This window comes from Alligator mississippiensis, chromosome 4 (genome assembly GCF_030867095.1).
Source record: "Alligator mississippiensis isolate rAllMis1 chromosome 4, rAllMis1, whole genome shotgun sequence".
Taxonomy (NCBI): Eukaryota; Metazoa; Chordata; order Crocodylia; family Alligatoridae; genus Alligator; species Alligator mississippiensis.
This window is the reverse complement of record NC_081827.1, coordinates 129,578,914-129,604,148: the sequence shown is the minus strand read 5'-3', so window position 1 is coordinate 129,604,148 and position 25,235 is coordinate 129,578,914. Positions and strand designations below refer to the sequence as shown.

The following is a 25,235-nucleotide window of genomic DNA, read 5'->3' as shown; positions in this document are numbered from 1 at the left end:
GAGGCAGGCTCTCCACAATTCTCTCTATTGCAGTGTGATTTATAATAAACATTTTTAAAGTAATGTCACATGATTGCCATGTGAAGATAGCGATAGCCATCTGGTTAATTGTTTGGTCTATGGGCTATTCGGATGCTGTATGATGGAACTGAAAAAAACTTAGAACCCCACCCACACTATTTCAATTTCTCTGCTGTCCACATATTCAGGTTGAGAAAATAAGTCCCTTTAAAATATTGAGCCGGGTTAAAAAAAAAAAAAAAAAAATTCAACTTTACAAAATAATGCTGTTTATTTTCAAATGAATAAAAAGCCTCGTATAAATTTTTATAATGCTTCTATGCAACTTTCCCAACCACAACTAATGAAACAATCCAGGAAAAATATAGCCATTGCCATTTAGACTCAAATAATGAGTTTTTGTAATATTAACATTAGAAGGACAAGATACAGTACGTTACAATGCTTACAATTGCTCGTATTATTGAAAAAGTGAGAGCACCTAAGCATTAGAGTATAATAGGGCTAAACTGCAGTATTCCCTACTTGCTGTATGCTTGGGGAAAATTCACCCCATCATAAGGAGCCCAACACAAGGCCCTCCCTACAGCTTGTTCCAAAGGTTTTAGTAATCCACAGAGCCTTGGATGATCCCTTTTGCACTTAAGTGAATTTACACTTAACAAATACTATTACCCCATACCATATCCAACGATTTAGGTTTTTAATTACTGACATATAAAAATAAAACGTATCCAACTCTCCAGCAAGGCAAATTAACAGTGCAAATGCAGTTATCAACAATTATTTGATTTCTGAATGCTGTCAACATTGTTTAAAACCCCTTATGCACACACAGAACAATACCTCCCACCTACCTATCTTTTAGTTCAGGTGCTTCAGTCCACTAACCTATGCTGCTTAGAAAGAGACCGAAATCCAAACTTTCAGCTGTATTTTGCAATTCAAACTCCCACTGCACACTGAGGATATTCACATCCAGGATTCTGGTTCAGGCTCACCTCTAACGCTGATTCACTAAACATTTAACAATTCCCATTGCTGGAACAAATAACTTTCCAAGCAAAAAAAAGTGTTACAATGTGTATACACCATTCCATATTTAAAACAGAAGTTAACAAAAGATACTTCTGGGAAACAAAATTCCACATGGCTGCATTCATCAAGCCATTTTAGGATCTTTGGTACTCTGAGAATAAGGAAAAAAAATGGCACAATGACAAACACAGCCAAACAAATAACATTAATTCAAAGAAAAAAAAAATTAACAAGCAAAATATATGTTCCATGTCCATTGTTCTGGAAAGCCAGTGTAGATTAATCTTATGTTGTCCTTAGTTCATTACAGCGTCACAGTTTTGCCTTTAAAACTTTCTCAGTATAATTCTAAAAGCAGTATTCTAATATTTTCTTTAATGTGAATTGTTGATTAGCTTAAAATAATGCCATGATTTCTGAAAACAAAGAAATTCAGTTATCACAATAAAGGAGATTATAATAAATATACTATAGTAAGTCTCCCATGAAGAGAAATGAAGAGAAATAAGAGTAATTCCTATGTGAGCACTGATTTGATTAGCCATTTGCAATAGTATATGCATATTATCCTTAGTGTTATGACTAGGTGGGCTGAGCTTTTTCCTTGGTTGTAAACTAGTTAGTATGCACAGATAAATGTGTAACAGACAGTTGTATAAGTTAAATGTATACTTTCTCTCCACAAGAATAAAATAAAAAGAAATCACCAGCTTTGTTCTGGAGTGCTTACTATTTCTTTGAAAATGCCTTAATGTCTTCAGGTCTTGGTGAACTCAATCAAGGACATGCTTTTCAATAAAGAACAGTTATGCTACAGTAACTGCTTCTTCAAGACAAGTTGCCCACACGGGTTCCACTCCTGGTATGGATGTACCCCATGCCTGTGAGATGGGATTCCTTTGAAGAACAGTGTAACCTGGGACCAGGCCTGTACCATGCATGTTCCTATCTTTTCCAACCCAAGGGCTGACAGGGTAGAGGGAAAATTCAGTAGCTGCTATATTCCTTCACTAAAATAGAATACTCTATATTAGACGGGAAAGAGGATGCATCACAGAATACAGGAAGAGTACAAATCTTGAAAGAGTCGGTTACTTATAGGGTAATATATATATATTTTTTAAATATAGTTGTCCGCATGTATTCCACTTCTGGTATCTCAAAAGCAGCAGCTTCAGTCAGCAGACAGATGCCTGGAATCTAGGGACATGCAGAACAGGCTGTATTCCATTCGGATTCGGCCCGAATCAGGGACAGCAATTTGATTCAGTGATTCAGTTCACTGTCCTCGATTTGATTCAGCTGAATCCAAATCTGAAGATTCGATGCTGATTTGGACAATCATCAATTCAGACACAGACATAGCTTTAAATATTTTTTCTACATACCTGGAGGTACCAGGTATGGCTCATGAACGCTGCGATGGTGGGGCGGATGGAGCGTCCCACAGGAATGTGGGGGGGGACCCCCACACGCTCAGCAGTGAACCCAGAAGTGGACTGGAAGTATTTCTGGTCCACTTCCAGGACTGCCACCGAGTGTGCAGGGCCACCTCTCCTCCCATTCCCCCTTGGCTTCGTGATCAGCCACAGGGGGACCCCGGGTGCCCCCCCAGACCCAGGAGGCACTAGTTACCAAGCTGGGGAAGCATGGGAGGGACCCCCAGCAGACCCGGAAGTGGACCAGAAGTGCTTTGGGTCTGCTGCCAAGCGCACTGGGGTGTCCCCCCCCCCATGTTCTTGTGGGATGTTCCATCTGCCCCACCTTTGCAGCATTCACGAGCTGCCTGCTACCTTGAGGTATGTAGAAAAAAAACATTAGAAGCTGTGTCTATATCTGAATCGCCAAATCTTTCTAAATCTCTCTGATTCGATTCAGAGAGATTAAAGGGTCTCCTGATTTGATTCAGATTCAGAGATTTGGCCACTGAATTGGGCTGAATCTCCGCCGAATTGAGTCAAGGACTGAAGCTTCACACAGCCCTACTGGAATCCATTTAAACAATATAGAACTTTACCAAAGCAGGCATTGTACATGGACCCTCTAACTTGTAGTATATGGTAAAAGTGTACATTAAAACCAACTTTGCACATCTCAGAAGAGTGTGTGTGTGTGTGTGTGTGTGTGTGTGTGTGTGTGTGTACACACACACACACACACACACACACACACACACACACACACACACACACACACACACACACACACACCTTCAAGGAGCTGCAACGACTGCCAGGACTCCTACCAATTAGGGGCCTTTCTATCAGGAGTGGATTGAAGGTAGCTCTGATAAACAACCTTCTAATACAGCAGCTACCCATCTGGAAAACCTGAGAGAATAGTTGACCCTTCCTCCTGTCAGAGAAGACAAAAATGGTACTAGGAGTGTTTCAGTCCTATCCAGATAGCAGGAGAAGACCTTTGATTATAGTATGGCTTAGCACAGAAATCTGGAACATGGGTCAGATGAAAAAAATACTAATAATTTAAAGCAAAAAACACCTTGCCATTATGGAATATAAATGAACCCACCCTGAGGACTCAGATCAGTCCTACTCCTCAAGCTAACATTATAGTCCCCTAAAACACTTTCATAAGTGATATAGAAAACAGGTTGCTAGAGGTTCAAAGGGAGATCCACTAAGCCTGTTAACACAACACTGAGGTCCCAGGACAGTAGAGTTACTCTGACTGGAAGAAAGACCTGTATGAAGCTTTTGAGGAAATTAACAGCTGTTAGGCATAAGGCTGCACATGCTTGATCAGAGGATGAAGAACTGAATTGCTACTACAGCAAAAGCTGTGTTAACTGGCACATTATCAGCTGGAAAACTCTATTAACCGGCATCTGAGGGATACGGCAAAAGTGAAATTGGAAGTTACCACTTCCAGGTTTTGCTGCTGCCGTGAGCACAGTTCTTGACACTTCTTCGGACCACGACCCAGGGCAAAGCAGCCTACGTGGGGCAAAACAGCCTGTGCAGGGCCCCCCTCCCTGTCCCCCACCATACAGACGCCAGGGAGTGCACCAGATGGTGCACATTTGATTAACCGGAATATTTGATTAATTGGCATCCTCCATTCCTGGGGGATGCCAGAAAACAGAGCTTTTACTGTAAATGGTATCTTCTGATACTGATGGACATTTCAGAGTTTTGAATCAAAAAGCAATGTATTGCCTAAGCAGAGAATCTCTTCCATTTTTACTGCACAAATCACTCTACCAGAGTCCTTTCCTGCTACAAGCTAAGACATTCTGGATTTCTGTGGAACAGGATCTGTGGAGGTCAGCCATCCAGAATCCACACTTGCCCAATGCTAGGATGCTAGATATAGGTGCAAGATCTGTTCCCTGTTGAGTTTTCAAGTTATGCTGAACTTGAAGCATGATCAAAATCTGCATTCACAGGTGCATCAGATCTGGAACAATGGTACCATGCGAGTCATACTGAGACTATCATCACTGACACTATCCCAGGAACCTTGGTATTTGGGAGAAGCATAGATTAATCTTGGTGTCCAAGGGATGAGAAAGGCATCTTCACAAAGAATCTGTACTTAATTCTCTCTGGAGCAGATCTGGAACCTCTTGTTGGGTCTGTGGCAAAACGAGCATATACTTGAGCACACTGCTTTTGAAAGATGTTTCACAGAACTAGAGTCTGACAGGCCATTCTTTTTCAAGTATTTTCTGGTGAGCTGCACTACTGGCTGTTTTAAAGGAAGATGCAAAATGATGGGTATGATTTCATAGCGATTACACAGACTAACTACTTTCTGGAATAATGGCAATAGAAGTGTTTCTTCTTGCTGGCTAATTAGCCCATTGTTGACAGATGGGGAAACTTGAATCCCTGGTTCACCTGGGTAAGATACCATGATTGCTATGCACTTTGAGACCAACGTGAAGCACTCTGTTTTGACAACAGGATTCTCCTACCTGGAAAGTCTCCTGTGGACCAGTTGAATTCGTACGCCAAAATAAGTATCATGTGGGAAGGCAGCATTGAATCAATCTTCAAAATATAAAGTGAAGAGTATAAAAGACAGGTCATAAACCTGAATGTGAAGTGACAGATGAATTTATAGACATCAAAGGTCCAGAGTGCGACTCCAACCTCCTCTCTTACTTGGGATTAACACTACATTAGAAAAAAGCATGCTTTCCCTAGGAACACATTGGGTATTTCATCCACTGCTCCAAATTGCAGAAGGAAGCCTACCTCTTTTCTTAGCAATACCTCTTGAGAGAGGTTTCTGAAAAAGGACATGGAAGACAATAAGATAAGGACAGACCATAAATAAACGGACAAAAAAAACCTTTTTGTGTTAAACTCTCCATGACTGGCTACAGTTCAAGGTTATCTGGTTCCAGGCTACCTGAAAACAAAACCAAAAGTTACTCTTCCAAGTGTTCTGAAAGCTCTGGAAAGTCCTCCACTGATACCTGAAGAGAGCAATGGCAACTCCTGTTATTCAGTTACCAATACAAAAACCCTGAGCTTGGTACCAAACCTCCTTGGTACCAAAACAGACAGCACTAGAGGATTCAACTGCATAAAGCAGTGGGTACTTCTTACGATGGAGCCAAGTGCTTCCATGCCAACATGCTGGCAATAGCAGAGGTATTAGGTGAGCTCCTCAGACATAAGAGCTGACATTGACCAGCTAATGCAGAAGCATCAGGTGAACCCCAAGCTGTGACTTGAAGAAATTCCCAGCTGGGAAGCATAAACTGGAACAGATAAATGGTGGGACTTCTGCTATATTTTACCAGGCCCTTGAAAAAGAAGACCTCTCTATGATCATCTTGAGAATAGTGTTCTTTGCTCCTCCTTCCTCTGAAAGGTGGGGAAGATCTTAGCTGCTGTTTTAACTTAGCTGTCAAAAATGACTTTCCAGAAAAATGGTGAGGCCTGACACTCAGGGAAGACGAAGAGCTTACTAGAGCACTTGCAAGAGAATTATCTGATGAGGAAAGACATCTGCTAAAGTTCAGAGGTCATAATGAAGCATATATTTAAAGTAAATATTTAAAGTGGGATTTCTGTGGCTTTTGCACCTTTTTAAGTGCAATATATATTGAGCACTTATCTGAAATGTGTGCTTTGCAGAGGCAAATGAGTCTATTTGAGAACTCCATTACTAATAACAAGAAAAGAAGTTAAAGTAAAAAGACTTGGATTCCACCATCACATACAAGCTCTGGGGCTAGGAACAATTTGCCTCAACTTTTCTCTCTCTCTCTGGAACCCCACTCTTTTACTTGCCAACAGACATAAAAGCTACATTATCCTAAATAAATACACTAGCAACTACAGTTGGAAATTGTAGAGAAAGAGACAATTGGGGTGCATCGCCATGAGTGGGAACATGCATTTCCCTGGGGACAAATAGAAGCAGCATATATTTGTGCTGCTGCTAGTTGTCCCTGGGCACACCCCTGCATGTATGCTCTGGTGTGTAGCAGATTGCCTCAGGTGGGGTAGGGGAGGCTGGGGCCAGCACCTGGGCTAGCCCCAGCGCCTTATCTGGGATCCTGGTGCCCTCCCGGGCCTGCAGTGGCAATCCAGGCACACGGAGCCTAGCCAGCAGCCTGAACACAGCTCTGGCCAGCTAGGCTCCAGTTTCAGGCAGTGCACTCTGCAGTCATATACGCTACTCTGCTTTTTTCTGCTATGGTTTGACATCAGGATCTCCCAGTGTCAAAAAACAAGTGGCATGTGCAGTTTGCAGTGCTGCAAACCACATGTGCATACTCATGGGGATGTGCCCTTCAGGTTCTGTTTTGGTGTCATGGGAATGGTGAGGGAAGGCAGACTTGGTCCCAATAGACACTGCAATTTAAAAGAATCCAACACTGCATGCACGTAAGAAAACATGCGAACAACCACTCAGAAGGATTTTACAAACACAGTTGATGTTTCTTATACTGTATGTCTAAAATCCACCAAATTAGCAGTAAAACAATGCTGCTGCATAAAATGATACCTTCTCTCCTGGATGGATTAGATGGCTTACAGTGCAAACAAAGCCACAGTACACAGAGGCCTAGTTAACCTTTATACACACACAGGCAGTGCAGTTACAAAGGGAAATATGTTCCTTTTATTCCAGTACCTTTGTATAATAAAGTTAACAAAAATACTCAAATATTAAAAAAAAAAAAAGCCAGCTGGCACTGCCAACTAATTCCTGTAGTAGTTTTAGAAATCCTAATCCTGTAGAATTTCTTTGTGAAGTCAATGCGCACCAGAGTCAGTGTATTGATATCTACGCCAAGCAGGTCTGGTGATGCAGCTACCTGAGTTTTTGTGGGTTGGTTTGTTTTATTTCACAACTTTCCAGCTTTCATGTAGGAAGGGATAGAGCCACGCTGTGTCAGCCCTTCAAACCTCTTGTATGTATAATTGAGGAAAACCCAGTCTTTGGATTTGTAGTCAGATTCTGTGGTGTTTGGCACTGGAACAGAGAGAACAAGAAAAAAAATCATGCATCTAAAAATAATGATATTACTTGTGAGATTTTTTTTACATCCAATCCTGCATTTTATTTTTCCATAGCACCATACAACTGTGGGCAAAATTCTGATCTACTAAATTAAGCTGGAGTCTTATCACTGACTTTAACGACGGCACAGTTTCATCAGACATTTTGAGACAGCAACAGGTCTTTATGTGTGTGGATATAGTGGACAGCACAATAGAATACTGATTCTAGATTGGGACATCAGGTGCTACCAAAGTACAAAAGAAATGCAAAGTAAGGTTGATGAGAGCTGAGAGTTTCAATTTTTTTAATAGAAAGCTAGATAGGGGGTTGCCAGCAGTCTCTAAATTTATGAACAGCCTGTAAAAAAAACTAAGGATGAAATGTCCATCTGTTTAAAAACCAATCAACCAATCAATCAGCTGCTGGAAAAAAAAAAATCTCTGGGCTTGATTGAGGCTGGATGAAAGTGCTGCTAGAAATGATATGATGCACAAAGAACAAAAAAAGCACCACTTTATGTACGAGCAGGAACACAGCCTCCATAGCTCCTTCCCTTCCTACCAGCCCAGCCATGGGCTGCCGCTGCAACCCAACCATCACCTGCCTGTAATGGCTGCTCGCCTTGTAGGTTGGCAGGCCACACAGTCCCAGGCAGTCTGAGGAACCAGGCATGACAGGAAGAGGGAGTAGGGGTGGTAGGGTGGGCAGCATAATGCAGAATATGGCTGGGGTATCAAGATGTGGGAGTGAGTAGGGGAATTCTGGATTGGGAATAGCACAGTGTAAAACCATTGCTGCAGTCAAGTAAGATTTTATTCTGTGTGGGGGCTTGAGCAAGATTTAGAAAGTAGGCGTTAAACCCCTAAATTTGAACCAAGCCCGTATTATTGTTGTCCAGGGGCTGGCAGACAGGTTATATAGTAAAAGCCATGTTATCTGGCACCTTACAAGCTGGCATGCTCTATTAACCGGAATGCTCGCTTGTAAGGTAAAAGCAAAAGTGGAAGTGCCCACCGTGGCACTTCCAGTTTCGCAGAGCCCCCACGGCCCAGGGCATAGCAGGCTGTATGGGAACTGCCTCCCTGTCCCTTGGGGCCTGCGGGAGGGCCAGCAATGCGGCGGGAGAGGCGGTGACATGGCAGGAGAAGTGGCAGCCTGAAAGGCAAAGACGCCTATCCGGGCCTCTCAATTAACCAGCATATTTTGTTATCCAGCACCCCCCGTTCACCATGGGTGCTGGATAACAAAACTTTTGCTGTATTTACATTATATAAAATATATGTCAGTAAAAATGTCAGTAAAAAATAAATAAATAAATAAATAAATAAAATAATATTGGTTGGCAACCCTGCTAGGTATTTTATTTAGGTTGACTAAGTAAGTATTTAGGTGCCCAACATTAAGCACTCAGGTTTTAAAATATTTTCATCTTAAGAAGGAGAAACTATTTTGCTATACACTAGGAAAAATTTCAGAATTACAGGAGGAAGGGGTCTTGGGGAAACTGAGGGAACTTGGCCTCTTGTAGAATCCGCTATTCTACAGATGAAAATTTCCTGCTATACACCATTGCAGGAATGTTTTATTTAAAAAGCAAGCGACTTTCAGAAAGACTAGTGCTACTAAGTCACTCTAGCTTATAGTCTATACTGCTTCTGTTCAGGATCATTTAGGCCTTTTTGAAAATTCTGTCCACAAGAGTGCACCATATTTTACAACAGTGAAATTTAAACCAGAAGCAAATGTCCACAACTAATTCGTGTAATGTATTTTACCAGGAGTTTGCCAACAGGCACTATATGGGGAAATCCTATTATACTTTCTATGCTTATTTATTTTCACCAAAGCAACACACACACACACACACACAGCTTTTCATTATGTTAACTTAAATGCTAAAAACTGCCTTTCCATAACACTTTGGGAAGAGCAGTAAGTTTAGGATAGTTCCTAATTAAATAAAAAGTTTCCTTTTTATTTAAAAGTTTCCATTTTAATTTAAACACAAATCATTAACACAGTTTCCTGACCTGTACAATACTTCCATGAAAGGACCAGAAGTTTGGCATGTGTTGCAAAGTCTGTCTCACCTGGCTGTAAAATATCAGATTCAGGAAATTCATCAAAGTTGGAAGTGTCATCAATGCTTCTAATTTCTATAGGAATTGCAGCTGGTCTTTCCCTACACATGAAACAAAATAAGCATCAGATTGCAGAACATGAACAAAGCTATGTCTAACTTCAATGTTTAAATATTTTTCTGTACACACTAGAATGATAACATGGTCCTTGATAAATGCTACACAAAGGAAAACCTCTGCTGGTATAAAATATAATAACTTAAATATGAGTTGTGGAAATCATCATAGTTTTAAATTGAACACCTGTATGCTTCACTTTGTGTTTTGAAATCCTGAAAGGTGAGACAGTGTCCCTGTACGTTCACCAGAACTGTGCTTAAATGTAATACCTCTTGAAGGCTCAGATCAAGTGTTAACTAAGGTGTCCTTCAGAAGTTGACTGCACAATCTTCATTCTACTAAGATCCACTATCATGCATTAATTTCACACCCAACCTGCCTAGTCAAGGTTCTTCCTATACTCAGGCTACTAAACATGTAGCTCTATAAATTCTGATTAATTCAGACTGTTAAATTAGCAAAGCAGCATGGTATCAGCAAGTCCTTTTAAAAGGGGAGATGGGGGGGTGGAGGGGAAGCAAGACAGCTTCCTAAGTGGCTTCTTCTAAAATTATCAAAAACATTTAAAACTCAAGCATTGCAAGTGTAGGAAAGAGAAAGGGACAAAAGCTTCTCGTTTCTCATACCTTTGCCCACACTTTTATAATAACTACTCTTCTAGGAACCCAGCCATGACACTAGATGAAGAACCCCCCTTGCTGCTCTGTTAAATCCAGCATCAATAAATGTGTTACTGCTCTCATTGCTCACTTTTTCCCACCATGCTGAAAAGGCAAGGCTCTCTGTATCAGAGTAAGAACTGCAGACTTGTATTGGATCAACCTCAGGCCCATTGCATAAATATAAGCTTCAACAATTCCAAATTGTGAATACAATATTTCTAGAGCAGGATCACCCAGATATCTAAAGGAGAGCAGCAGCAGCAACTCTTACTGATCATGCTACTGGACACCATCAATATTGGTTTTAAAGGGATTATTGTTGTCTTTCCCTTATAGATGTTGCCTTCTATCCTTTTCTTTTCCATTTCCCTGTATTTTCTATACATAATTTTGTCTTTTGTTTTTATGAGCTTCTTTTAATTTTCCCCTTTGAGGTTCCTCACTCACCATAAGGGTACATATTGCCTGGGGGGGCAACTGCTGTTTCATTTTTAGAGCTGGGCCACAAGCAGGCAGAGATACTTATACAGTCTATTTTATGGCAGGCAACTACAGGGAGAGCTGCAGAACCCTCTATAATGGAGTGGAGCAAATTTGCCAAGGGTGGGTGAGTGCAAAGCAGGAATCATGTAGCTTTTCTCACTACAACTGCTTCTTGTCTTATGTTACATTGGGCTGTTCTGGGTTGGGAAAAAGTGCATTAAAAACCGCTCAGTAAAGTCAGTTTTTACATCAAGAGCAAGGTTTGCATTAACTGGGTTTTCTTTAAATAGTTACATTTCAAAATTAAAACTGAATTAGAAAGAAAAATATCCCTGCATTCCTGGCATCTTAAATTATGATACCAAGTAATTCCATCTAACATACACAGGATGTATATATACCTGATATGGCCCCAGTCAACTCCTTCAAAAAATGGGTGACTTTTTATTTCTTCTACTCCATTGCTGCCAATTCTATTTTCTGAGTCAGTGCAAAATCTGAAGGGAAGGGTAAGGGAAGACTGTTACACCTAAGGTAGAAAGAAGCAATGCAAAACAAACCACACTACAATCCTGTAATCGGGAATCTCAGGAAGACTTAAAAACTATTTCATCTCTGAATTACTCAATATGAAGTTTTCTAATAGTATCCAGCAAAAGCAAACAAACAAAGCAAAAACAAAACCAGAAGCTGAATGTTATCACAGTTCTATGATAAAACAAAGAATGTCACAATAGGAATATTTTTATTGTTTAATAAAACTGTTGCTGCTCTTTCTCCACACCCCTCCACCCCCAAATTCAAACTTTTCCAGTCCACAAGAACTGTATGATCTGATTTTGGAAAAATGCTTTATAACAATGACCTTTCACCTGCAATAATTTAAAGTTTCTTCAAATGTGCTAGACCATAGAGGATTCTTGATTTTAAAGCACCCATCTGTTAGGGGCTCCCTCTTTCAAATCAGCCCCTACAAAGCTTTCTTGAAACCCTTCCCCTCTAGACAGAGACACATTCCACCAGACAAGTATGTGTTGCAACTCAGCTTTCTGGACCTGTTAACAAACTCAGTGGGATATTCAAGAACAAAGTGCATCTGCCCAGTTATACATGCCTAATGGAGATATAACACCTCCAGAGTGTGTGAGCCTGCTAGGTGCCGAGCAGCATTGACTTAATGGAAGTTTAATGCACCTGGCAACCTACTGTCAATCTGCTGCAAGAATCAAGCCACTGAGCCATCTGCTGCCTGAAGCATTTCTTATTAACGTATTACATGTTAGCCTCTGAAAGTCAATTTTAACTAAACCCCACTTCTCTCAACTGTCTACTCTTCTATGCTAAAAGCATTGGATAACTTGTTTTTGGCAGAAATTGTTCTCTTTATAAAAAAGGAATTTCTCTGCTATTTTTTATTTCCAGCAAAAAGTTATAGGAGCAAGCTGCTCAAATACAGAGCTGTTCAGCTATAAGAATCAATGTGTGTAACCAGGACCATAGGCAGACACACTTACTGAAGTACTTCAAGTGCCTCTGAAGCACTCCAAACAGCAAGCAGAAAGATGTGCACACCTGAAGTGCTTCAAAAATAGCCCAAGTACTTTAAAAAAAAAAAAAAAAAAAAAGTGACCCCTGAGAAGAGGACCATCTTCAAAACATTTCCTGAAATATCCATATGCTCCAGCAGTCCTCCAACCTCCCCCAGGGGTTTGTTTGCTCCCACCCTCACACAGTGAGGAGTGGAAGTGCTCTCCTGTGTACTTGGCAGTCATCAGGAACTTCTAGAAATCAGAGGTCAAGAGTTATACAGGGAATCCTGCTCTCTAGTCCCAGTCCAGTTTGCATCATACACTTTGTAGCGCTTCAAGATTTGGAGCGCTTCTGTCAATATTCCACCTTTGTTAAACATACATAAATGATCAAGCACCCTAATTCAGAAAATATTTTCCTTCCCGAATCATATCTATCCACAAAAACAAGATTTCCTCTTTGCCAGCCTGAAGCAAGTTCTGACAGGTATCTCAGTAACATGGCAAGTCTATCAGATTATAAACTCTCTTCAATTAATACTTCCACAAGCTGGCATAAATTTCACTCGCAGCTGAATGGGCCTTATATCCTATTAAATTAGCAGGGATCCTGGTTTTTTCCATTTAAAAATCCAAAATTCCATGATAAAAATCCAAAATCTGTGTTTTTAAAGCAACTTGGAAGGCTATCAGTGCCTCAAACATTTTAATAAAGTAAATTCTAAATACCTACATTTGGGGGTTTGATTTTGGTTTTATCAGAGAAAAATCAAAGTTCCCCCTGCCCCCTTCGCTCACTAGGATGCAGGTCCAGCTGTGGCTGTCCTCCCATTGCTTTGTGGTCCTGCACAGCCCTGCTATTCCATTGCCCCTCACTCCCAAACCACAACCTCCCCCAGCCCTCCTGGTGTGCCTCACTCCCGACATCCAGCCCCTTGGTCCTTCTGGTGCCCCTCACTTCCAACATACAGCCTCCTTCCCCTAAGCCCCAGCTCCCTAGTGCATGGGAAAGGGGGTGCGGGAACAGGCAGGGTGCCTCACCATAGGTAACGCTATAGATGATGTGTTGGGGGGGGGGAAATGTACATGCCCCACCAGATTTGTGCGCCGACAGCAGGGCACAGGGCTGCAGCCTGGCCAGACTGACATGGGCAGGAGCCCAGGAGGCAGGGCAATGAGACTCATTGTCACTGCCACAGGGAGCCCCATGCCAGCTGCACCGCCAGCAGTGTAAGGAGTAATGGACTGGGGGGAGTAACAGACGTAACACCTCATGCCTGTGATCACCCTCCTCTGGTTCCACCCAGGCCCAAACAGCCCCTTGCAGGCTGAAACTCTGCCAGCCTGCAAGGGGAAACCCTATTTCCCATGCTTTGCTCTTTTAAAGGAGAAAATCTGTGCTTTTTGCTCCAGCAAACAGAAAACCCAGATCCCTGTTAATTAGGATATAAATTTCACACCCTTCTACCTCTGAATTTATTAAAAACAAAAAGTCCACAAAGAAAAATAAGAATTATTCCCAGCAACACTGCGGTTTCTTCCTACAACTGCAGCCAAGTGCCTAGGCAAGATCCGTAATGCTGAAACCCATAAGAGCAGCCAAGGGACGGGGTAACAACTGCACCTGAAGCCTCAGTAGCACTACAGGAAAAAGTTCAACACAATAGCTTGTACCCACAGTGACAGCCAGCAGTACCACAGGTAGAAACTAGGCCTGCATAAATAGGGAAGTATTCAATTCAGGTTCGGCTGATTCGGAGGACAGCAATTCGATTCAGAGATTCGGATCACTGTCCCAAATTGATTCGGCCGAATCTGCTCCGAAGGTTCAGCGCTGATTCGGAGATAGGGCCATAGACTATAATGGGGAATCACTGAAATACCTATAACTGTCATTTTTTGGCACAGTTGGATGAAAACAGCAGGGATGGTAGCCCCCTCTGAGGGCATGAGGCCTGCCAAGTTTCAAGAAGATAGTTGCAGGGGTTTCTAGGAAACTACACCACAAGGTGCTGACAAGCAAAATTCATGACGTGCGACTCTGTGTGTGTGTGTTAAGGTGCAGCACGATGAAAACTGCAGGCATGCTAGCCCCTGCTGAGGCCAAGAAGCCTGCCAGGTTTCAAGGAGATAGGTGCAAGGGTTTCTGGGAAACTGCACCTCAAGTTTCTGAAAGCAAAACTCATAACATGCGTGTGCATGTGCGTGCTAAAGCACAGCAGGATGAAAACAGCAGGGATGGTAGCCTGTAACAGGGGGCCTTCCCAGTACTCAGACAGAAACAGCTCGCAAAAAGGGAGAGAAAGGCTAGAGACAGAAGCTTATGTGCTGTTTCTACGTCCCTCCCCCAGAGCACTGTAATTGGAAGGGGACTCGGGGAAAGATCAGTCACTGGCCAACTACAGATGCATCTTTCCCCCCTGCTCCCCCTCCCTCTTCTCAGTTTCTGTTCCCCTGACAGATTGCTTTCTGAATCTCTGAATCTTTTTCTGAATTGATTCAGAGACTCTAAATCTATCTGGACGGTTTTTTTGGTCTCCCAATTTGATTCGGATTCGGTGACTTGGTCTCCGAATCGGGCTGAATCTTCTCCGAATCGAATCAACAACTGAAGCTTCACACACCTCTAGTAGGAACCAAGCATCGTAGCCTTGGCAGCTGGGGGCCCCCTCTGGCAGGGGGCTCGGGGCACTAGTAGGATGGGGTGGGGGTGAAGCTGTGGGAAGGGAGTGAGGGACCTGGAGCTGTGTCCTGGTGAGCAAACAAGGGAGGGGGAGCTCTAATTTTCCATGATAAAAAAAACCACAAAATCAAATACCAAAATGTATAGGAATTTAGCATTTATTTTATTATAGTGATTGAGGCACTGGTATGGTTCCTAACTGCTTTAAAATTGTAAATATATCAAGAAAACATGTTCAACTGATACCAAGATATTAGATATATAGTAGCATTTCATTTAGGGAGTTGGGAGGTTTTTAATCAGAGAATTTGCAATTTTTTTATTTTTTTTTAAATCAGGGATAACCAGGATCCCTGCTTATGAGACCCAACACTGAACAGTAAAACCCATTCACTCACTGTTCTTTTCTATCATGTTCATAATCCTCCCTTTATTCCTCCTCTGTCCTTCTCTCTAGGATTCTTTCAAGCCCAACCCTGCAGTTCTGACACAGAAGTCCCCTGAGCCTCAGAACAGCAGTATCAGGCCTTTGATGCATATAGTGAGTTTGTTCAGGGATCTTTCAGGGATTAACTTGCTCCCACTGCCTGTATCAGGAACTGACATTAGTGAGAGGAGATTTTGGCCCTGAGAGCTGAACTTTTCCCCCTCAAGGAATGGGGGCCTTGACAAAATTAACCCAGTTAAGTTATAGGAGGAAAAGAAAGTGAGCCACGCAACTTTCCTACCGCACTACCAAGTTCTACCCAGACTGGAAATTGTAGATAATGGAAGCACAATATTAACAGTGTGGAACTCCCAGAAAAGTTGTTGTTACTAACCTTAGAATTAAATCTTTAGCTTTCTCGGAAATAGGCACCTCTGGAGGAAATACCAAAGTTTCTTTCCAGTTCATAACTTTCCGATAAGTTTCCTGTGGTGTTTCTGAGCAGAAAGGTGGATACCCTGTATCCGTGGGGGGAAAAAGCTGAATGAGCTTTTCCTTTCACCAAGAAAAGGGCGTGAGCCCTTGCTGACACCACTAGTTCTCTGATCTCCCACCCTCAAAAGTCTCCAAAGCATCACCACCCAAAAAAGTCTTCTTGAAAACTACATTACTTCTGATATTACAACAGTGAATACTAGAGTTAATAATAAAGTTTGGCATCTAATAAATATTAGTTAATAAAATATTTCATATTTTAACTGGGATTATTTCTTTCAATGATTACAATGCAATCAAACTTGTGGATTTTCCTTCTCTTCATGTCTTTAATTTAAAGAGTGAATGCCTTCCTGGAACATAAACTGTTGTCAGAACAGAAACAACTGGACTCAAAATGAGAACAAAAGGGTTATATTTTAAGTCTGATGTTATGCAAAAGATAAAGTCATGGTCCCTTCTGGCCTTCAAACTAGGAATGCTTCTGTGGGCTGGTAACAACTTACCTATAAGCATTTCATACATAATCACTCCCAAAGACCACCAGTCACATAGTTTATTGTACCCAGTCTGCATAAATACTTCTGGAGCAATATAATCTGGAGTTCCCACAGTAGAGTAGGCCTAAAGGTGGGGAAAAAGAGTGGGGGGAAACGGTGGAGACTTTAAATGGGACAAACAACCAACTTTTAAAAAATGTTATTGGAATTTATAGAGTATATCTACAGTTAGTGGAAGAAGGATGCAGTCTATCAAACTATTTTTATACTACAACACACAAAACCTAAAAGAGATTGTTCATTTAAATGCCCAAGCACAAGATCAATAATAAATTCTGAAGTAACACTGCAAACATCCTTTTTTTGTACAGTCTCTACAATATAAAAGACTAAAATGCATAAAAATGTTAAGAAGAGTAAATTTCATAATGTGGTCATAGTGTGGTCAGGTGGGCTGTGAGCAGCTGCAGTGTGGGGCACCAGGAATGGGGCAGGGGAGGGGCTGCTTCCCTCCCACCTCCCGCGCTCAGCAGCACCTTGTAACCCAGGCCCACTGCCAGGCTGGCAGCGGGGCTGGGTTACAAGCTGGTGCCAAGCTCAAGGAAGAGCAGCCTCTCGCTCGCTCTCTGGCTGGTGCCCCACACCACCTGGGACTGTCTGTGCCTGCTCCAGACAGCCCCGCATGGGCTGCAAGCACCTGCAGCAGGGAGCATGGGGTGGGTGAGGGGCTGCTTCTCCCTGTGCTCAGCACCAGCTTCTTCCCTGCCACCAAGCAGGGGGTCAGGGTTGTACGCTGCCCCCCGCCTGTACTGCGGGGCTGGTGGGCACGGGGCCCGCACCAGTGCCTCGAGGTCAGTGCCAGCAGGGCCCAGAGCAGGGTGGCAGGAGCGCAGGGTCCCAGCTGGCAGGGGCTCTATGGAGCCGGGCCAGCTGCCCCCTCTTCCTGCTGGTGCAGCCCAGCTCAGCTCCACAGACCCCTGCCAGCCTGCGCCCCGCTTTGGGCCCCACCGGTGCTGGCCTTGGGACATTGGTCCCAAGACATTGGGACACTGGTTCCAAGATGGTGACCAGGGGGCGGGGCACCTGTCAAGGGGCGGGGCTACCTGTGCAGTCCTCGACAACTTACCAAAACTGGGTAAGCGGCCCTCCCCCCGAAATAACTGCCCACCCCTGGTATATGGGCTTATTTCAGCTGCTGAATTAACCAAGTTGCTACTCAGTGAGGTGTTAACCCTAACTTGCTTCCCCCCCACACCCCAAAAAAGATATCTTCCCTAAGTGTAGTGCTTAAAAGCTATGTTTGAGTACAGGCCAATGCTAGAATTGCCTGGAAATTTTTTTTTTGCAAAAAATTTACCAGGGGAAAATGTAGTTTTTACACACACACACACACACACACACACACACACACACACACACACACAAGGAAAGTTTCAGTTTTTTTAAGAGACCTCTAGAAAAAATTATATGAAAGATTTTATTTCACATTAGTTCAACACAAAAGAAAACATTGTGTTTTACTGAAAAGACCTGAAATATTTAGTATGAATCAGTTAAGGAGGTAAAATCAAGTTCATTTTTTTTAAACACACATTGCTTTACTGGAGTTGTAGTTTGGGCCTCTGATCTCTCACACAGGACTGACTTCCTGGTTGTACTACATCTCTCATGAGGGACCTGGTATAAGACTAATCATCCGAGTTGCTACACCAGTGGCTTTCAATCTTTTTTCACTTGTAGACCCCTAAAAAATTTTGAATGGAGGTGCAGAAAGAACCCTTTGGAAATTCTGAATGGTGGTGTGGACCGCTCAGATGCGTAAGTGTGTGTATTCACAAATTTTGACCGATCACAGTCATCTTTCATGGACCCCTTAGACATAGTGCAGGGACCCCGCTGGGGTCCCCGGACCACAGGTTGAAAAATCACTGTGCTACACAGTCCAGGTAGGTGGGTCTGAAATGCAACAAGGGAAATTTAATCCCCCAGGAAACCCGACACCAGAAAATAATGAAAAAGTAATGAAATACTCAGTTTAACGCTGATCTGTCTGAAAAAGAAGAAGAGCTGTGGGTTAAACATTTAAATTCCAGGCATACTGATCTATTTCACTTCAACTGAAAATGTCAAAAAAAGAACAGTGACATTTCTGAATCAAAATTTTTAAGAATGAAACTTCAATCTGAATTTGTTATCTAATTGGGGTTAAAAACAAAACATGTCTGACAGACAGAAATACTGAATTGTTTGGCTCCAGTTAAAGTTGACATGCTAGTAATATTTGGACTTGTAATCTATCTACAATGCAAGCTAAATACTCAAGTGCTGTTAGGCCTCCAATGACTTCCCACAGTTCCTCTGATTTGCCCAGGATGACAGACACATTCTCCTAAAATTCTTCAGGAAACAATCTTTCTGTGGCACTAAGAACCATGGGATTTGACTCCTGACACCTCACACACAGCTGAATGCAGAGTTTGAGAACTACAAAGTATACAATTATACAAGCTGTATACTGTGGTTGAGTTTACTTCTCCACTGGACAGCAATTTAATTTCCTCACTTATACTTTGATCAAGCACATTATTATTTTTGTATTATGGTAGCAATTACAAGACTCAACTAAGATGACTGCTTCATTGCTAAGTAATGTACAAACATACAACGTAAGTCCTTGCCCTGAGCAGCTAGCAGTCTAATTGAGAAGACAAGAGTGCAAGGGGAAAACAAAAAGACAAAGTGATTTATGCTGATCTGCTGCATCATTTTTGGGGCCAAATCTTAGAATAAGCACTACAAGGCATTTTTAATACCTGAAAATGGTTACTTCTAAAGATCAATGTCTAGTTGGGAGGAGGTATCAAATTGGGTTCTCCAGGGGTCTCTTCTATGTCCAGTATTGTTCAACATCTTCAATTAATGATTTGGATAATGGGAATCAAGTGCGCACTTAGCAAATTTGCAGATTACACAAAGTTGGGTGGAACTGCAGATGTTCCAGTGGTTATGGGTAGGCTCCAGAATGACTAGAGAAATGGTCCATAATCAATTAAATGAGATTCAATAAGGACAAGTACAAAGTCCTGCACTGGAGGCAGAATAACTACATGCATAACTATAGACTGGGAGAGGACTGGCTACGCTGTACTACTGCAAAGAAGAACCTGGGGGTTATAGTGGACCATAAGCTGAATATGAGCCAACAGTGCACTTTTTTTCTCTTTTTTTTTTTTTTTTTTGCAACAAAAGCCAACAGCATACTGGGTTGTATCAACACGAGTGTTATTTGCAAATCAAGAGAAATGATTCTTCTGCTCTATTCAGCACTGGTGAAGCCCCACCTGGAGTACTGGGTCTGGTTTTGGGGCCCCCACTTCAAGAACTGTGTGGACAGTTCAGAAAGAGTCCAGCACAGGGTAACAAAAATTATCAGGGGCCCAAGAGACAAGACTTATGAGGAAAAACTGAAATAATTAAAGTTATTTAGTCAGAACAATACAAGACTGAGGTGGGACTTGATAACAATCTTCAAATACCTTTGGGTGATTTTAGAAATGATGGATTGAAAGCGCTAGACTTTAGGAAAGCTGATCTCAATGAACTCAGGCGATTAGTCAAGGACGCACTGCAGAGTAGGAGTTTTGAAGTGATGGGAGCCCAAGAAGGGTGGCTGTGCCTTAAGGAAACAATCCTTCGGGCACAAAGCAAGACGATCCCCGAGCGAGGCAAAAGAGGGAAAGGGGCCAGGAGGTTTCCCTGGCTGACCTCAGAAATCCAGGGCAGCCTAAGGGACAAAAGGGGAGCACATAAAAAGTGGAAACAGGGAGAGATCACCAAAGACGAATATACCTCCTCTGCTCGTGCTTGTAGGGAGGCAGTTAGACGGACCAAAGCTACCATGGAGCTGAGGATGGCAACCCAAGTAAAAGAAATTGTTTTTTAGATATATAGGGAGTAAAAGGAAGGCCCAGGGAGGAATAGGACCCCTGCTAAATGGGCAGAAACAATTGGTGACGGACAGGGGGGACAAGGCTGAACTCCTCAACGAGTTCTTTGCCTCAGTGTTCCTAAGTGAGGGGCACGACAAGTCTCTCACTGGGGTTGTAGAGAGGCAGCAGCAAGGCGCCAGACTTCCATGCGTAGACCCTGAGATGGTGCAGAGTCACTTGGAAGAACTGGATGCCTTTAAGTCGGCAGGCCCGGATGAGCTCCATCCAAGGGTGCTGAAGGCATTGGCCAACATCATTGCAGAGCCACTGGCGGGAATATTTGAAAGCTCGTGGCGCACGGGCCAAGTCCCGGAGGACTGGAAAAGGGCCAACGTGGTCCCCATTTTCAAAAAGGGGAGGAAGGAGGACCCGGGAAACTATAGGCCAGTCAGTCTCACCTCCATCCTTGGCAAAGTCTTTGAAAAAATTATCAAGGCTCACATTTGTGAGAGCCCGGCAGGACAAATTATGCTGAGGGGAAACCAGCACGGGTTCGTGGCAGGCAGATCGTGCCTGACCAATCTAGTTTCTTTTTATGACCAGGTTACGAAAGGCCTGGACACAGGAGGAGGGGTGGATGTCATATACTTAGACTTCAGGAAGGCCTTCGATATGGTATCCCACCCCATACTGGTGAACAAGTTAAGAGGCTGTGACTTGGATGACTACACAGTCCGGTGGGTGGCGAATTGGCTGGAGGATCGCACCCAGAGAGTCATGGTGGATGGGTCGGTCTCGACCTGGAAGGGTGTGGGCAGTGGGGTCCCACAGGGCTCGGTACTTGGACCGATACTCTTTAATGTCTTCATCAGCGACTTGGACGAGGGAGTGAAATGTACTCTGTCCAAGTTTGCAGATGACACGAAGCTATGGGGAGATGTGGACATGCCGGAGGGCAGGGAACAGCTGCAAGCAGGCCTGGACAGGTTGGACAAGTGGGCAGAAAACAACAGAATGCAGTTCAACAATGCAAAGTGCTGCACCTAGGGAGGAAAAATGTCCAGCACAGGAAATGACCTGCTGGGTGGCACGGAAGTGGAAAGGGATCTTGGAGTCCTAGTGGACTCCAAGATGAACATGAGTCGGCAGTGTGACGAAGCCATCAAAAAAGCCAATGGCACTTTATCGTGCATCAGCAGATGCATGACGAATAGGTCCAAGGAGGTGATACTTCCCCTCTATCGGGCACTGGTCAGACCGCAGTTGGAGTACTGCGTGCAATTCTGGGCGCCACACTTCAAGAAGGATGAGGATAACCTGGAGAGGGTCCAGAGAAGAGCCACTCGTATGGTTAAGGGCCTACAGACCAAGCCCTACAAGGAGAGACTAGAGCAACTGGACCTTTTCAGCCTCCGCAAGAGAAGGTTGAGAGGCGACCTTGTGGCTGCCTACAAGTTCATCACGGGGGCACAGAAGGGAATTGGTGAGTATTTATTCACCAAGGCGCCCCCGGGGGTTACAAGAAATAATGGCCACAAGCTAGCAGAGAGCAGATTCAGATTGGACATTAGAAAGAACTTCTTCACAGTTCGAGTGGCCAAGGTCTGGAACGGGCTCCCAAGGGAGGTGGTGCTCTCCCCTACCCCCTGGGGGTCTTCAAGAGGAGGTTAGATGAGTATCTAGCTGGGGTCATCTAGACCCAGCACTCTTTCCTGCTTATGCAGGGGGTCGGACTCGATGATCTATTGAGGTCCCTTCCGACCCTAACATCTATGAATCTATGAAATGGGCTTTTCTTTGTAGTGGCAGGGGACAGTACTAGGAGGAACAGCCTCAAACTGCAACAGGGAAATGTAGGCTGAAGATTAAGAACTTCCACTATGACCTTAGACAGCCATTAAAAAGTCCACCTAGAGAAGTTATGGAATCTGAATGTTTGGACACTTTCAAGAGTAGGTTAGACAGACACTTGGCTGGGATAGTTTACTCAGGGATGACTCTGCTTTAAAGAGCGGGCTGGACCAGATGACCTTGTGAGGTCATGTCCAGCCTCATTTTCTTATGATCCTGTGATCTAATTCCTGGTCTCATGACTGATGTATGGACAAAAGAACCAAGTATAGCTAGCGAAAAGTGAGCAGGGGAACTTATCTGTGGAGAGGCCGATGTGTAGTAGTTGTTGGCATACCTGTTCTTATTTCATGGTGAAACTGAAAGCTAAACCATAGTAATTAGGCCCTCACTTGCTATGTAGCTACACATTTTTCAATTTACTTCATATTTATAAGTACAAAGACTATTTTATGCTGCAACTATTAACTCACCAGCTGTCTCCTGTTCTTCTTCCAGGTTTCTGCTTTTCTCTTTGAGTTCATATTCTGAAATGCTTATTTATAAAATAGTGTTGTTAGGAACTACAAAGATGAAAAAAATGAAAGAAAAGCTACAAGAAAAAAAAATGAATCCTATTGATAACATCCAAATGAATCCTATTTATAATATTTTTTTCCAGGATACTCTTTTTGTACCTTTAAAATTATATATAAACATAAATAACATAAATAAATATTTTGGTGAAATTAGAGGGAAAAGAAATGATAAACAAATCAAAGATACCAGGACTGGGGAATGATTAAAATGTGATATGAAAATATAATACCTGACAAGACTCACCCAAGGACTTCTAAACATTTTAAAATCATTAACTAACTGAATATAAGCAACATTCCTGTTTAGACTGGTAGTGTCTATATAGTTATTACTCAATGCACTAATAGAACACACCAAATCTACAATACAAAACACATTAGCTAGCTGCTTCACAGCAAAGCAGATAATGAAGAACCATGAATACAAATTAAACTGCACAGACTTCAGGTGAGTAAAATGTAACTGGCTACACTGAAACCTGACGATAATATACAGGTAAACATCCTTACTTTTATTAAAACTTCCATATGATCATTACCAGGGATCTGGGTTTTCCGTTCACCATGGAAAACGTGGATCTTTTCATTTTGAGAAGAAAAACATAGGAAACAGTTGGTTTCCCCTTGCAAGCTGGCAGAGTTCCAGCCTACAAGGATCTTGGGGGCATGGGAGGACAGCAATCAGGCAGGGGATGCCACGTGTATGTGCACACATGCATGTGGCAACCAGGCAGCATGACAGCAGCTCCCTCAAGGTAAGTCTGGTGGGGGGAAGGGGGGGGCAAGGAAAATTGAGGCCCCTATAGTGAGGGAGAAAGGGAGACTGAGTTGGGCAGGGCTGTGGCTGCGGGTGCCAGGGTGGTGCAGGAGGCTTAGGGCCCAGGGCTGGGGTGGAAATGTGTGCTCAGAGGGCCCAGGGTTCCCTGCCCTGCTGCCTGCCTGCTGGGGCCTCTTTGGCCCAGCAGGCAGGACCCAGTGTGGCAGGGCAGAGCAGGGCAGGAAAGCTTGATACTGCCACTGGGAACCCTTCACTGCCATGGTGAGGCACTCCCTGCCTGCCCAGCAGCAGCAGGAGTGGCGCTGCAGAGGAGCTGTACCCCGCACTGCTGCCAAGTGGGCAGGGGGTGCCTCACCATGGCAGCACAGGGCTTCTGGACACAGGACTGAGCCTCACTGCCCCACTGCTCTCCTGCATTGGGTCCCGCCCCAGGAAGCAGGGCAGCAGGGTAGGGGGCCCCAAGCCTGCAGCAGGCAGCTGACATCTGTCACTGCCCCACCCCCCCCTCCGCTCACCATGGGCTCTGCCAAAACCCTGCCACCTGTGTGTGTGGGGAAGGTCAGGCTCAGCACTCTGGGCCGCAGGAACTGCCACCTCCCACAGGTGGCAGCTGGGGCTCGGGTGCTGCGGGGGGGGGGGGGGGGGGGGGGGGGGGGGCAGGAGGCTGTAGACCTGGGTCCCTGGCCCCACAGCCCTGGTAGCTGAGGGACACCTCTGGTAGGGCTGGGGGAGCAGGGGGCTGTGGGTTCAGCAGTGAAGGGCAATGGCATGGGCAGGGCACCAGCATATCAGGGTTGCTCAGTGGCAGAAAACACATGGGGAACAGCTGCAGCTAGACCCAGATCCTAGTGAGCAAAGGGGGCAGGGGGAGCTCTGATTTTACATGATAAAAAACACAAAATCAAATACCAAAATGTATAGGTATTTAGAATGTATTTTATTATAGTGATTGAGGCACTGGTAGACTTCCAAACTCCTTTAAAATTGTAAATATAATCAAAGAACATTGTGTTCAACTGGTACATACACATACACAGTGGCCTTTCATTTTAAGTGCAGGAAAATGCAGGGGGGTAGTTATCAGAGAACTTGTGATTTTTAAGCAGAGAAAAACAGTATCCCTGATCATTACTGATTCTACTTTGTTAGGACATGCACAGGAAACCAATTTGGAAGAGTATTTCCAGCAGCACAGTGCCCTCTATCACCATCTTGAAAATTCGTTTCAATACAGCTTCAGGGAGGAAAAGTACCATATGTAGAACCACCAATGCCACTTTCTCCCTGTAATACCTAGATGTTAAGTGAACTGGTCTTCCATCTAAAAACAGCCCCACCTAACTCAACCCTTCTTAGCCAGGGAGATCTAACAGAATCAGACTATGCTGTGGCATGACTGCAATGCAAAACCACTTAAAATACTTTAACTGAAACACCAGATACTTACAGAAGTCACTTGGTGGATTGTGTGTAAGGTTCCTGTAGAACTCAGTTCTGTGAGCTTTCTTTAAACCTGTGCATAGTCCAAAATCAGACAGTTTTACATGACCCTACAGAAATTGAAGATA

At 43.5% G+C, this 25,235-nt stretch overlaps 1 protein-coding gene across 3 annotated transcripts in view; it reads right to left on the bottom strand.

Moving 5' to 3' along the window:
• Positions 1-267: 267 nt before the first annotated feature.
• STK38L (serine/threonine kinase 38 like) overlaps positions 268-25,235 on the bottom strand; it is a 72,057-nt gene continuing 47,089 nt past the window's right edge. For all 3 annotated transcript variants that reach the window (XM_014607339.3, XM_014607341.3, XM_059726612.1), the window contains exons 8-14: positions 25,115-25,217; positions 22,785-22,846; positions 16,538-16,655; positions 15,931-16,054; positions 11,299-11,394; positions 9,642-9,733; positions 268-7,521 (exon numbers count right to left, since the gene is read on the bottom strand). In XM_014607339.3, the coding sequence (XP_014462825.1) occupies positions 7,394-7,521; positions 9,642-9,733; positions 11,299-11,394; positions 15,931-16,054; positions 16,538-16,655; positions 22,785-22,846; positions 25,115-25,217 (723 nt within the window). In that variant the 3' untranslated portion in view covers positions 268-7,393. The remainder of the gene's footprint in view (positions 7,522-9,641; positions 9,734-11,298; positions 11,395-15,930; positions 16,055-16,537; positions 16,656-22,784; positions 22,847-25,114; positions 25,218-25,235) is intronic.